Raw genomic sequence first — 14,860 nt, 5'->3', positions numbered from 1 at the left:
TGATTAAGCTCAAGTCTGTGGGGTTTATATTTGTCACTTGACATTGGATCTGTCAAAATAATCTTGAATCTTGAATTGTTTAAACCCTTGACTGTATTTAGAACACATGGACTAAATTAATTCAATTGAGATAAATCATCTTCAAACCAAACATTTGTTCTTTTAATTAGAATTTCTACAGGTGAAGTAAATACTTCACAACATTGTTGGGGATAGTGGAGGGAAAAAGATGAACTAAAATGCGTAAATGATGAAAATGAATGAGTAGTAAATACCACCAAATTAATGAACAGTTTGTTGGCATCAAGCACTCATGTGAGATAAGAATAAGTGATGTGTTACAATGCGTAAATGATGAAAATGAAGCAAGCGATAAATACCAACAAGTCAATGAACATTTTGTTGGCATCATGAACCCATGTGAAATAAGAATAAGTGCACGCTAAAGGAAGAGGAAATGGTGCACACACATAGCCTTGCATTACCAAGTCTAGGCTCGGCATAGAGCTAGGCTTCACACTTAAACCCACCTTTTTTGCCTTTTCTATCCAACACACATACTATGCTTTGCAAGGGTACTAGTGTGAATTGGTATAAGAAGCTCAATAGAAAGATCGTCGAAGAAGTGTCATCTCAACTATTAACTCATGTAACCCTTCATCGACAAGCCATCTTCCATCATTTAGGTCCTTGTTGCATAATATCTTACGCATGCACAACTTCTAGAGACATCTTGGTGAACTTGAATTCTAGTGTGACATCCTTGGTGAACTTGCAATGGAGGATCTTGCTCATAATTTCATAGGCATGCATGAATTCTCGTGACATCTTGGTGAACCTGAATTCTAATGACATCTTCGGTGGACTTGCAGTGGAGGATGACGATGTAGAATGAAGATTTTGTGATGGTGATGTCATGGATGAGCAAGAGTACCTTCATGCTCAACAAGGAGGAAATAATTAAGAGGGCATACCCAAGCTTAAAGCAAAAAGTCAAACATCAACAAGAAGGTTGACACAAAGCGAGAGCAAAGAAGAAAAGGTGACGCATACCTTTTTTCATAAAATATAGATGATGATAAGGCCAAAAAGAACTTAAAAGGGAAGGAGAAGGAAAAAACAAAGGCCCTTGCACAATGTGATAAGAAAATTGGAAGAAGGTACTGTGCATATCTATTCATGTGATTATGAAGTGGCCAAAAACAAGACCGAAGAAAAGAGAGTGGGTGAACACAAGATCCCTAGGAATAGTCTGGACAATGTGATGGTGAACATCACTGAACCTTGGCAACATCATGCTGAAAAGGAACAAGGGAATGCTAATGGGAATAAGAAGATTGGAGGCAATCAGGGATTAAATTAACTAATGTACATCAGAGGTTAATCAAGATTAATATTCAAATCATGCATCATCTTTAATGAGCATAGAAATGATGACCAGCAACTAGGATGACAGATGTTCAATATATTGCAGAACTATGTCTGCAAGGGTTGTTTTCCACATACAAGTTACATACATCAAAGTTGGGTCTATTTACATGATATATCATCAACTCTAATTGGAAAGTTTGTTTTTTGCTTATATATCACACTAAAATATAAAGGATGGACTTTTTGAAAGACTAAAAAACTTGAATTCATCCCAATCCCACAGACAACCAAATATGATTACTATAGATTCATCTGAATTGTGGCATCTCAACATTGTCAATCAGACCCATATAAATTCAGGATTACAAAAATAAGATAAGAAGATAAGACATAAATATTCTATAATTTACAATGAGAACCCTGGGAGCTTGAGTAAATATGTGTATACTCATATTTGAAGGGGGGGTTACAACCATTTCAGAAGCATGGGCATCAAATAGTAGTTCAGTCGAAATGCTATTTAGTATCACAAGATAAAGGTCGCTTAGATAATAACATCATGTGCCACATGTTAGCAAACCAATAGAAACCTCAAGTGCCAGCATTCAAATTTGTGATATTAACATATTGATAAGCATTATCACAGGGTAAAGAGCATTGACCTCAATGAGGTCATATAGCACTTGCTTCTACTCCTTTTCCTTGCAGCGAATGATTTATCCATGGAGAGTACAAATCAACCACGTTTTTAGTGATATGATTGGTACCCAGATGGTAAACCAGAACCATAGGCATAACTACTATATGGTGCATTAGTACTAGCATACGCTGATGATCCATAACCAAGAGAAGCAATAGCATCAGAAGGATAGATATATGAGCTTTGCATTGAAACAGGGCTTCTTCTAGGTGCACCACCAGCATATGTAGAACTGTAACCATTTAAAAGATGACGATCATAACCAGTGTGGGTGGTTGTTGCATTGTAAGGTAAAACAGGTTCTCCATATGCAACTCTTCCTTGATAGAAAGGCTTATCATGAACCATATCTCTTGAAGTACTACCGAAGTTAACATTTGTTCTAGGTCTTTTCATTTGTTGTGGTCTGGCTGTACCAGCCGTACGTTTTTTGTCTGCCTTTGCTTTCTCTAGTTGTGCAATTCTTTTTTCAAGTGGTGCCGATGGATACTTCTCTTCAAGCTTCAGATCATTTATTGCCTTCAAAACAACCTTTAGTGCTGATAACTCCTTGTGATTAGCATCATTCTGTGGGTCATTATAATTATCAATTCATAATTAGTCTGCTTAAGCAATGACTTTGTACACAAAATCATGAGTGCAGGAATTCTTACCTGACCCTTCGGTGTGTTCTGGACAACTCTCCGAGAATCCTTTAGATATGTCTTTAGCAATGGAACTGGTGGAAACCTCTCCAAAAGATCGAATTCAGTAGCAAAAGCAATGGCCTCGATTTGTTTCCCATCTTTTATGAGTCTCTCAATAATATCTGCCACTCAAACATAATATATAAATATATAAATAAATATAAGATAATAAAAAATGCACAATTCGACAACAATGAAAACACAAATCAAACAAAACAATAACTATTTTCCAAGAAAATAGCCAAAGAAGAATGCATTATTGCGCTCCAACATGATCAAGTCTGATACAAATAGGCAGACAGCTTTGTTTTTTAAAAGCAAAGCATCAGATTGTGCTTTGTCACGACAAAGGACAAACCTGGAACTTTCGATGACAAACCAAGGGTTCGGCAAAGAGAGGGTGTCTGCCTACGCCGTGTGATGGGAATAACAAGCTTGCAAAGCTCATCAGGGTCATATTCCGAAGCCAGACCAAAAGTTGCCAAAAGTTGCAAAAGGCTCTGAGCTTCGATAGCTTGATTGGAAGTCAAGTCAACTTGCAAGTTGATCTTAGACTTCCAGGAGTCAGCAATCCGCTGAGCTGACTTCTTCAATTCTTCTGAAAGCTCATCTCTATCCTTCATCACATCGGCAAGTGATTCCAATAATATCACACAGGCTCGCTTATTAGCAAGTAATAGAGAAGAAGCTTCCTTCTTCAGGACTGAGACAGAACTCTGGCCCTCGGGAGGATGATAGCCTTCCAAGGCTTTGAGCACTAGTACTGCAGGATGTGGTGCAGATTTTAGTGCAAAAGGAAGCTCGGCACTGATACCATTTAGGTCCTTGCGCCGATCAGCAATAAAAATCCTTAATTTTTCTGAGTCCATAGCCTCGCACAAGGATTTCAACATTGGCCGAGGCTTTAGAACCTCATCAACCGATGTGCTATTTGCCTCTTTTGTAAGAAGGCCACTGAGACTGAGTACCTTACCATTAAAGGCTGGCTTTTCAGCATTAGACGTGGCATCTACATCCAAAGATAAGTGATTTTGGGTACCAGCAATTGAGTTTTGATGTGGTTTATTGTTGTCAGATTTAGCCTTTAAAGCTTCCTTTTTAGCAAAGATTTCCTCCTCCCTTCTTCTTCTTTGAACATGCTTCTCATCATCACATTCCACTTCCTCAGCTTTCAAAGTTTCCGTTTTCTTAAAGCTTTTCTCCTCCACTCCCTCATCCACCTTTGAAGGTTTTGTGTTTATACAGCTTTTGTCATCCATCTCCTTCTTCTCGTTTTGTTTTTGCACTAGATTCTCTCTCTCTCTTTCAGTTTCCTTCTTCTTTTTCTTCTCCTCCTCTTCTTTTTGTTTTTGCTTTCCATTTTCAATCTCCTCCTTCTGATTTTGCTTTTCATTCACCTTCTCGTTTTGCTTTTGTTTTTCATTTTCCTTTTTCCCCTTCTTCTTACCTTTCTCTTCCTCCTCCTCCCCTTCTTCATCTCTCCACTGCTCATTATTCCATTTACGTTTCGCCTCAAGGATGCTTGCAACCGCAGCATCCTTCTTCTCCTGGACGAGAGCAAGTGAAGCTTGCTCTCTCCGAGAAATGCCCGTTTCTCTCTCCGCGAGAGCCTCCTTGGCCTCTCGCTCTCTCTCTTTAATGGACGTTTCTTTTGAAACGATGTCGAGCAGAGAAACACGCAGACGTTTCTCAACCTCATTGAGGTAAACTTCCACATCGTTCCAATTCGCCCCGAAATTGCTCAGAATCATGGCGTTTTGCTTGCATTCGAGCGCAGAGAAAGCTGTACGAAGCCTCTCCCGTCTCTCAGAGAGAGAATCGATGGCCGAAAGGACATCCATGGGCGGTGCAAACACTCTGAAGACGAAGGAGAAGTAGAAGAAAGAATGTGTACACACCTGTGTTAGAAGGAGGAGGAGGAGGAGGAGGAGAAGGTCGGGTCGGATCGGATCGGATCGGATCGGATCGTCAATCTGCGTGTCCGTATGATATGTCTGCTCCACTGGCGATGGCGAGCTCTGCAAGAAAGCCTAAAATAACTAACCCTAAATTTGGTTTTCTGGCGTGATAACAAAAAGGAAATAAGAAAGGGAGGGAAGGACAAATAATAATAATAATAATAATAATACATAATTAATAATATAAGGAATGAATGGAATTGCAGGTGGTCTCAATTGAATCTCTCCTTCTCCTCCATAAACATCTTTGCACCCTCCCTCCTCATGGATCGATGTACATACATATACATTACACATTTCTTGACCCAACTCAGCATTACGCAAACGCCTTTCCTCACTTCCCCAACGTAACGTGATATTGCTACTTCCGTGTGGACTGAACAAATTCAACTCCCTTACGATGCTCCTTCATGTGGAATCACTATAAGTTCGATATATTATATATATCATAAGGGTTCGACGGTTACTAGTGTAGTTGTGATGATGATGTCTCTTCTTGCGGCCCATCTAGATTGTACTAACTAGCCTATTGATTCTCATGTTCAATGTGATATTGTTGGTCGGTGAGACGAGGCTCTCTAAAAAGCATTTGATTTGTTGCAACGCCCCATCATTCAATTGGTTTGCCATACAAAAGTGGATAGGCAAGACATAGATCGAGGGGCTTATTCATTGGTTCATGGCCAAGCATGAGATGATTGTTTTCTTGGCATAAATAGACAGAGGAATCCATGGCCCATTAGGGGCTACCTACCCTCATGGAAGCTCCTTTTTTCTTGTCTTGTACAACAATCAATTGGCTATATACTAAATCAGCAATCCATGGACATCCATGTGCTCAAGAGAGTCTAGATAGCCATAATATCTACTGTTGTCTTGAGGTTTCATGTAATATAAAGGGACGACAAAATCTAGTGGCATGCATAAAAACAAACTAGAAATCTTCAAGGCAAATTTCTAGAACCACACAAGCTAACAAAAGCGTTATAGCATTTTTGTCCATTTCTACATACATGATTGTTGCTTTCATTGGTTTTTGGTAATTACTCTCATTTATACCTCACCAAATGCAAATTAAAGAAGTTTTATAACTTGTTTGTGCCATATATTTAAAATAGATACTCATAAACCATGCGTGATGCATTCCTTTAAGATATTAGACTTGGTTCACAAAGCAAACACATACCTATCAAAGTGTTGTCAAATCATGGAAGGTCCAAAAAAAAATCATGTGATAATCAATCGCATGAGAGTTCAAATTCACAAAGCATGATGCCAACATGTGTGAATCTCAACACTTTTTGCAATGTTACCTTATTGTTGCCAATCATTTATCAATATCAGCACCACATCCACCTTCCAAGACTTGTGAAACTAGCCTTGGCCTTGTAATATGATAAACTTTAACGTGGTATGACTTAACTACAAATCATTTCATCCAAAATTTATTGATGACTTTGTAAGATATTGTATTGTATGGCACTACTCATGTGACTGTTGACCTCATCCAAAACTTTGATGGCAACCCTAGTATTTCCAACACAATTTTTAACATGCCATGGCAATCAAGTACTATCAACAGATGGATCCAAACACAAGGCGGAAGGGCTACCTTATTATCCAATCAAACAAATTTCCAATTTTACTAAAATTCACATCCTCACAAAGCTGGCAATAGATATATTTTCTGTGCAAGTAGTTACTTTGGGTGTCTTGCTCATTCAAAGAAAAAAAATACTCTTTACACTAAAATATTTCGTTTTGATACAATAGACCCAAAATTGTGACAAAATGAACTTTGATGTACAACCAAAGGGGATGCTTTAAATACAAGAACGCTGGGAATTGATACCCTAATGCAAACAGATACTCTAATCAAATGAAAATCTTACAATGTCCTGTATGGAGGAAGAATACAGTGATTATATTGATGCTAACCCCAGAGGTTATTGTAGCTGGAAGACATAAAAGCATTGTACAAAGCCAAATGGTGGGAGGACAATGCTGATAAGCCATATGAAACAAGCTGTTCCACAACCTTATTTATAAAATGGAATGATTTGTTGTACAATTTGATAACTTTCTAAGAATGCGGAAGTGGACAATCCGAATGCAAGGATTGTGTTGGGATGAGAGCAATTATTTGGTTCTTAAGAAGGCTTGCATAATGTTGTATCTCAGTGTAGATTGGATAGTTCTGCGAAGAACAAGGCTGCAAACCCACAAGAACAGAATCAAAAGCCATAGCTATCTCCGCTGGAGGATACTGCCTTTCCGTAAATGCCTGTAGATTATCAAACAATTGATACAATCATTCATATACAAGCAACCGCTTATCTAGTATCAAGCAAAGTAGTCTAGAATAAGAGTCAAAGATAACGTTTCACCTGAACCATCAGAAGAGTAGCAACGCAAGTTGACATGAGATCGGCAAGACACATAGGTTCTTTCCAAGTACTCCCTTGCTTTGTAGCACCTTGTGGCAGATCAGGATTCGTCCAATCTTGAAAACCTGTGCTGTTGCAGCCACCATTCGGTACCGAAGTATCAACCTTCCCAATTTTGGCATGAGATACAAACAAATTTGGATTCTTTGGCAGCTGGCTGAGTGTCATATCAATCTTGGATAAAGCATCTTCTCCCTCTTTAACATAAAGCATAGTCTCCACAGCACTATTCACCATTAGTTTAGCTTGTTCTTTTGCATTCATTGTTACTTCTCTTGCAAGCGGAAACTGTTCAAGTGATAGATTGGTTGCTTCTAGACTTCCTGAATGGGTACTTCCTGTCGAGTGCTGCACTGTCTGCCGTTGCCATGGTGGCATACAATTCTCCCGATATTTGTTACGCTGTCTCAAATGCAACAAAGCTTCACAAACCTATGCAGGAAAAAGTGACAAAGAGGGCAAATGATGAGTTATCAAATACATGGATAAACCAGCATAAAACAACAGATCATCATAGTATATCACACCTGTTGGTTCACTTCTTTAATTTGGAGAAGCAATGTAGCATAATGCTTCTGGAACATATCTGATCTGCGGACAACATCTCCATCTTTTTTATTCGAGGCAACATCGTCATTCATATTCCGCAGTTCCAGGAGTATAGCTTCCTACACATCATATTCATATATCAAGTTAGGTCTAGACTGAATGGCCAGAAAGGCGGCTATGGCAGCACTGAAGCTCCATGAATATAGTTGTGAAAGACCAACATTTGAAGGCATAACATGCTGCAAGGAGTTGAGGTTGGGCTAAAGCTATAAAGCCACCCCTCTCTAATTAATATCTATCTTTAATACTAAGTTAATGCTATCTTTGATTCATTGATCACACATTTTATCCTAATTATGATTCATATAAATACTTGTCGTTAGTCCTGGTTCATAGCAATCAGTGTGAACAGGGATTTCTTACTGGTGGTTTGCAATCTCCTTTGTAATCTTTGTATTAGCCTTGGGAGATTAACAGAACTCATGATGTTGATCGTCTCCAGAAAGTACACTATTTGCAGCAAACAATAAATTTTCACAAATATGTAAATGCACTCAATCACCTTCTTGTCGAGGGCTCGAGTTAAATCTGCAAGTGCTCTGATATCTGCTTCTCTAGCTTGAACCTGTAATGATGATAATGGCTGATTATATACTGCTTGCTGAGCAGCGAACACAGCTTCATTTGCTGCCATCTTGACTTGCATAACAGAATCTGCTGTGTCTGCTGCCTGCTCCACAAAGGACACAACACTTTTACTGAATCGTCATGTTTGGGAATATTGGTTATTAATAAATATAGATATCTATGTGACATTTAGATACCTGAGCTTGATTACAAAGTGCATTTAGTAAAGAGCTTGATGAATTTGTTCCAGGAACACTTTCATGTTTATCATGTCTTTCATTTAGAGAACTTTTGAGCGCAGGTCGGATTACCAAGGACTGCACATCGAACTTGGAATCCTCAATGTGATTTCCTTGATCAACATGGCTGCTCTTTTGGAGCAATATGTCTGACACATTCTCCAAACTATTGATTGGCATACAATCAACGTCCTGTTTTCAAGGAAGGAAAACAAATAAGAGATGCAAAAAAAAACTTGGCTAAAGAATACCAAACTTCAAAGTTTATCTATAAAGGAAAGAAGACATACAGCAACTACTTCTACACCCATTTCCTGAAGTTCAAATTGAACCCTGCACTTATTCCAGTCAACAGTAAGGATGCTCCCTTTACAGTGTTCTTTTGTCTTTGGATGTCGTGCAATAACCCGTTGACCTACTGTTAAAGGTCTAGGAAGATCTATAGGAAGACCTCCTAAGTGTCCCATTCGAATGTCTTGATAATGCTTTCGAACCAAATTTCGGTACGTTTCAAGTTTCTCTCTTTCTTCCTCTAGAAATCTTTTTGACAGTCGACGTGGCTTTCCAAGAGATCTGCATTAAATCCCTTCAAATACATTATGTGAAATTCTTCATATGATTCTTAACCTATGCACACAAAAAGAATTTAGCATACCCACGTATGACACCCCATTCAGCCCTAGTAAGTCTTGGCACATGCCCAAGGCCAGCATGGTTGAGATATTCAACAAATTCATTTTGTGCAAACCAGGGAAGGTCTATGGCACTGTAAAACCATTCGTAAATACACCACTGCCGAACTTTCTCAGATGAGAGACAATGAAGAAGGCTGATCTGTTGAGACAACAAAAGACAGGAAATATAAATTAAATCAGCCAAGAAGAGAAGAAAACAACAAGATTTTCCAAATTTCAAAAGTTTAAGCAACAGAAAGTCCATCTAGCTTCACATTGTGTACCTGATCACTGGAATTTTCTTCTAGAACAGAGTGAGGAATACATGTTCTCACTGATTCCTTGGCATATTTAGTCTTCCTTTGGGTTCTCTGCTTTAGAGGAAGCTTTACAACATCTAACATAGGCACTTGTTTTAGTTTAAATTCCCCTACATGAACTTCTTGGGTTTCAGGCTCCTGCTTAACAGGTCGTCCCACATATTTAGATGGGGTTTGTCCTAAGAAAGTACGCTTTGCTTTCATTTGGTTGATCAGTTCCTCGGAATGTAGAGAAACCTTATTAGTTAAACAGATAAACAAGTTTAGAACAAAATACAAGAAGAGTACATTCATGCACGTAATGAGAATGCGCTATCATAACCTTCATATTTACCTTCTCCTCAAGTTCTCCATTACCATCTGAAAACTGATCTCTCTACAAAAAACATTGAGTTTAAACTCAATAAATGACTAACATAACCATAAAAAAGAAACTCTCCTAAGATGGTGGTAAAGACACACACCTTGTCAGAAACAACTCTCCTTTTCCTTTTCCTAAGTTCTGCTGATTTCTGAGTTTCTGATTCAATCATTTTTCCATTAACATTAAGTCTGGCAAAGGACTCCTTTGATCTGCCCTGCAAACCATCTTTTGAATTCATATTTGCTATGCCCTTGGATGGACCATACGATATGTGAGCATGTGAAGCTTGATTATCTCCTGCTGACAAACCCACCCTCTTAGTTGTAGCATCTTTATTTGGCTTGAAACGCTTCCAGGAAGGAATGTCTATTACCTCAGCGATTTTCATGAGTATAAGAATAATAAATAACTGTGCAAATGGATATTCTTAATTGTTTCGATGTAATTACTACTTGGCATACATGTGAAAAAGTAAACCTAGACACCAAGTATACTACTTCCTTGTCAGATCATACCATTCTGGCAGAAAGTAAAAATTAAACCAACAGACCTGATTCACGTCTAGGTGATGGAAGAAAACACAAATCTGCCAAAGTTGCTAATGCATCAAGCCCATTTCTTTCATCTGAAAAATACGCCCAAAAGACATTGAACTTAAAATTGAAAGCTTGACACTTATCTCAGCTCACACTCAAGCAAATAAAACATTTTGAGGATCATACGAGCAATGCTCTAACACTGGCAAAATTCCAATACAAACGAAGTATTACTCAAAACCTGTACACTACTTTCCTCTCCTGTTTATGAAATAAAAAAAATGCGGATCACATCAACAAGGTGCCTATAACTACCAGCATTCCCAAATACAAATGAAGAATAGCTTACCTCCACAAAACAATTGCCTACTTCGGTTTTTAGTCTTCTGAGAGGGCAGCCTCTTCTTTTTGGATGCATGTTCATTGACGAACCCATCACCCATTTTCACATCTTCTCGTTTTTTCGTTCCTTCATCTGTGCAGCTGCATTCTTCCTTCAAATCATCCGATCTAAGCTTGTCAAATCCTTGTAGTTTCCCCTTTCTCGACAGAGATTTAGGGATTCTTCGTGTCCTACTTTTTCCTTCTCCAATATGCATATATCTTTTCCGAGAATCCGTGATTCCTCTGGTCACTATGTCACTCTCGATATCCCTGCTTTCTTCACTTTCTCCATCTTCTCTGCCATCCATATTAGAACCAGTATTGTTGTTATCAGAGCTTTCTGATCCTGTATTGACAACATGTTTATTGCAGCCATTTTGAGCAGGTGAATTTCTCCATTGACTAGCATTACATAGAGGGGTGCGAGAAATTTGAGGAGAAGCAACCCTCTGAGAAGCCGAGGCCGCTAATGTTAATGCTACTTTCATTTCGTCACATTCTCCGAACGAATCTTGTTCTTGATCTTCCATTGGATCCACAATCAACAATTTTTCAGATGATTTTCTATCTTGAAAATGCATTATTGGAACCCGAGGTGTCCTCTTCCCAACTGCTCTGGGTCGATTCACTGCAAAGAAAACCCAATAAGTAATCATTTCTCAAATTAATATGGGAAAGGAAGGTTATGCAATTTCCAACGAAAATCAAATAACATACTAGCAACAGTTCGTGGCTTCTTTGAAGGTGATGGCCCTCCATAGCTGGATATCCCAGATACCTGTGGCACAAATTTGGATCTATTGACAGGCCTCGGCATGGGTGATGTGTTTCGAGACCGTGAAAGAATTGGATTAGGTTGAGGTGAGCCTAAAATTTCCTTGCTACTGTCATCATCATCATCACCAAAGCTATTGCTTTCCTCCTAATCAAATAGTAGAAATCATGTAAGATTCAGGTCTAAGATTCTATAATTATGCATGGGATCACAGATAAAGAAAGACAAGCTAACCAACCAAAATATTGCAATGATCAGTCATCATTGCTATGAGTCCTGCAGCCGATGCAGCTCCCTCGGGTAGGGATAAATAAGCCTAGAAATGGAAAATAACAACAGGAGAAGTGTTAGTAGGCAAAGGTGCCTACAATTTGCAAATATCATTAAGTAGAAATGGAAAAAGCCTGAGGAAATGAAAATGGTTATAAATGAAAACGAAAACTCCAAGAAGAAAATAGTAAAACCAACTAAAAGAAACACATCCATACACAAATATGTTGAAGAAATACTTGCAATCAAAGAATGCTATTTTCCAATCAACTTAGAGAAAGTCAGACCATTATATATCTGGCTTTCATACTCAAAACACAAATCCTAAACCAAAAAATGTGTAAATAGTTTGGACGACATTTTGTATCACATTAGATGTATGATTATTCCAAGAGTCGAGGCCAGGAAACCACAGAACAAATTGTGATCTGAACATAGATAGAATTAAGTACATAGACAGTGAGCATTATTATCAAACCCAAGGCTATTATCATACCCCTCATATCTTGATTTTTTTTATGTGTAGCTTTGAAATTTTACAGCATTTTGTAGATCTGCATGGGGACCAAAGTAATGGGTACATTGCATTCCATTATTGAATATTGCAGATGTTAATAGACGTATTCCCAGTTTCAAATCACCATAACTCATAGACATAATTGAGAGCTATAGCATTAAATCTTTTTGAGATAGTTCACTTGAAAACACCATAAATGCCATGTTACCTGATTTCAGTGAATAATTAGCCATAGGGAACATAAATAAATGAAAGCTGATACAACTTGCTCATAAAAAAAAATATACCTTATTCATTTTGTAAAGAACTTCAACCATTTCCACTGTTCGATTTTGGAATGAAGCTGCCACCTTTATATCATAACCACAAAACATTAATCACTATAAATGTAAATATTTACTATTTAATCTCAGGATTTAGCAAATACCAAATACTTATAGATAAAGAAAAGGATATGATATAAATAGATGCTACAGAAAACGTGTTTTAATGTTGGTGATTGGTACTCAAATGACCAATACTTTTTACAGTTACACATAGTTGCACTACCATCATGTCACAAAGAAGACAAGTTTTACATCACTTTAGGGGCTCAATTTTGCATACTGTTTCACATTAGAATGTCATTGACACCTGTCAACAAGAATATTAAACAAATAAATACCTTTTTCCAGTCTCTTCCATGGTGGCGATAAGACTGATAAAAATGCTTGAGATCCTCCTCTGACCATGGAGGACCCAATAAATCCGAAAGTTTCCTTTTCTGTGAATTCAAGGTCAAGATGTCACCATAATGTACACTGAATTAGAATAAAAACCTCCTGAACACAATAAACCACTTCACATACAGTCATCGTGTTTCACCATCACAAACATGTTATGACAATAAAGCCTCCAATTTCGAAAAATACTAAAAAAAACATGTTAGTCTAAATCTTATTTCACAGTGGCAGCCTCAGATCTTAAAGAAAAAACAATATGCTTTAATCAAACAAGTTAAATTTCCTGTAATCTCATTTCTTAATGTCAATAAACCTACAAAACAGCATGCTTCAATCAAACAACAAAGCTGAGCTTTTTTTCCACACAAAAGAGAAATTCTTCATGGCCTCTTAAACCGTAATTCACAATGGCAATAAAACCTTCACTCTTGGAAAAACACAATGCTTTAGTCAAATAAAAAGCTAACCATGTTTCCATCATCTTCATGTGCAAGAGAAATCCCACAGTGCATCCTAAATCTTATTTCACAACGTGTGGATGAAACCTCCAATTTTAAAGAAACAATGTGCTTTAATCAACCAATAAATGAATTTTGCTTCCAATCATCCTCGTACACAAGAGCAATTTTACATAGAAACTTCAATATTACTTCACGGTGACAAATAGAATCTCTAATTTAAAAAAACAAATACATATGCTTTAATCGAACATGCATAAGATCACAAAACAAAACCTCCAGTTCTGAAAGGCATTGCTTTAATCAAATAGAAAATTCAATTTGTTTAAAATTTATTTTACAGCATAAATGATAAAGAGTAAAACCTCCAAATTTGAAAAAAGAAAAACGCTACCCTTTCATCAAGTGCACTAGATATATTCTTTAACCTTCTCACAGAATGCCTGCCTTTTGCAGGCATAGAATTTCAAAAAACGTTTTTCACAATCCTTGTGGTTGTAACAAGGGGTATCGTCCATATGTCAGTAAAAAAAAACTTCCACTAACCTTTTGCTTGCTCTTTTCTGTCCCAGACTCTTCTTCACGCTCTGTGAACCTCTCTTTTCCTTTCACATGACCTCTACCACCACTCCTCTGCTTTCTTGCAGACATATCTTAGCTATTAAACTGAGATAGTCAACATAGAAGCGTGGAATTACAACGAGAACATTTCAACAGACTGTAACAGATCTGCCTGGAAAGGCGGAGGATTCAAGAGGAAAGGGGTATTATAGCTAAACGATTGCAGACAAGGAAGGGGAGAGGAAGAGTTCTTATGTGCGCGAATGCGTGTGAGTATCTATGCTGTAGATCTTCGAATTAGAGTTTAGCATGGGAGGGGAAATAGGAATCAGCAGAGAAAACGGAGGCGGGTGAAGAGGAAGAACCTCGATGAATGAGGGCTTAGCAGGCGGGGAAGATAATTAGGGTTCCGGAAGGGTAGATAACAGAGGGGTATTTTGGTGGTAGCAGCAGCAACAGCAAGAGGATGTTGTGGAGGAGGAGGAGGATTTAGCAGAAGCAGAAGAAGAAGAAGAAGAAGAAGAAGCCAAGGAATAGCGAGAGAGAGAGAGAAAGAGAGAGATCCAAATTTTTGTATTTCAAAGAGAAAGGAACGAACGAACGAACGAACGCGTGAAAACACACACCTGAGAGCTCCCCCCCCCCCCTCCATCCACGTCAGACGAGCGAGTGCTGGCACGTCGGATTCTTCGTCCTGCGTGG

At 38.1% G+C, this 14,860-nt stretch overlaps 2 protein-coding genes across 3 annotated transcripts; both read right to left on the bottom strand.

The window, feature by feature from the left end:
• Positions 1–1,721: 1,721 nt before the first annotated feature.
• Positions 1,722–4,649, bottom strand: LOC147860150 (uncharacterized). Its single transcript, XM_087324455.1, has 3 exons — positions 3,116–4,649; positions 2,725–2,879; positions 1,722–2,638 (listed from the first exon to the last, which is right to left on the bottom strand). Exons 1-3 carry the CDS (start codon positions 4,596–4,598, stop codon positions 2,120–2,122), a joined length of 2,157 nt encoding a protein of 718 aa, XP_087180581.1. The 5' UTR covers positions 4,599–4,649; the 3' UTR covers positions 1,722–2,119.
• A 1,786-nt stretch (positions 4,650–6,435) lies between these two features.
• On the bottom strand, positions 6,436–14,596 carry LOC147860149 (protein ALWAYS EARLY 3-like). Of its 2 annotated transcripts, none has more exons than XM_087324268.1 (17): positions 14,144–14,596; positions 13,082–13,180; positions 12,705–12,767; positions 11,869–11,946; positions 11,573–11,777; positions 10,821–11,483; positions 10,486–10,560; positions 10,036–10,235; positions 9,906–9,947; positions 9,536–9,808; positions 9,233–9,411; positions 8,868–9,150; positions 8,536–8,769; positions 8,274–8,441; positions 7,690–7,830; positions 7,103–7,594; positions 6,436–6,999 (listed from the first exon to the last, which is right to left on the bottom strand). In XM_087324268.1, the coding sequence occupies exons 1-17, from the start codon at positions 14,246–14,248 to the stop codon at positions 6,799–6,801; spliced, it is 3,501 nt and encodes a 1,166-aa protein (XP_087180394.1). In that variant the 5' UTR covers positions 14,249–14,596; the 3' UTR covers positions 6,436–6,798. The 2 variants fall into 2 exon arrangements, with proteins under 2 accessions (XP_087180394.1, XP_087180395.1); XM_087324269.1 differs by having other exon boundaries at positions 10,036–10,232.
• Between the last annotated feature and the right edge of the window lie 264 nt (positions 14,597–14,860).

This window comes from Azolla caroliniana, unplaced genomic scaffold (assembly GCF_043228905.1).
Source record: "Azolla caroliniana isolate FFs.n. ecotype wild unplaced genomic scaffold, voAzoCaro1.0.p SCAF_9, whole genome shotgun sequence".
In the NCBI taxonomy this organism is placed as follows: Eukaryota; Viridiplantae; Streptophyta; class Polypodiopsida; order Salviniales; family Salviniaceae; genus Azolla; species Azolla caroliniana.
This window is presented reverse-complemented; position numbering and strand designations above follow the sequence as displayed.

Excerpts from the sequence above, each read along its gene's own strand:
- LOC147860150 (XM_087324455.1), bottom strand. The coding sequence starts at position 4,598 with ATGGATGTCCTTTCGGCCATCGATTCTCTCTCTGAGAGACGGGAGAGG. Across the intron at positions 2,880-3,115 it reads TTTGTCATCGAAAGTTCCAG|ATATTATTGAGAGACTCATA; the intron begins GTTTGTCCTTTG and ends TTTGAGTGGCAG. Across the intron at positions 2,639-2,724 it reads AGAACACACCGAAGGGTCAG|AATGATGCTAATCACAAGGA; the intron begins GTAAGAATTCCT and ends AATGACCCACAG.
- LOC147860149 (XM_087324268.1), bottom strand. The coding sequence starts at position 14,248 with ATGTCTGCAAGAAAGCAGAGGAGTGGTGGTAGAGGTCATGTGAAAGGA. Across the intron at positions 11,484-11,572 it reads GAAGCCACGAACTGTTGCTA|TGAATCGACCCAGAGCAGTT; the intron begins GTATGTTATTTG and ends TTTTCTTTGCAG. Across the intron at positions 7,595-7,689 it reads TTAAAGAAGTGAACCAACAG|GTTTGTGAAGCTTTGTTGCA; the intron begins GTGTGATATACT and ends TTTCCTGCATAG.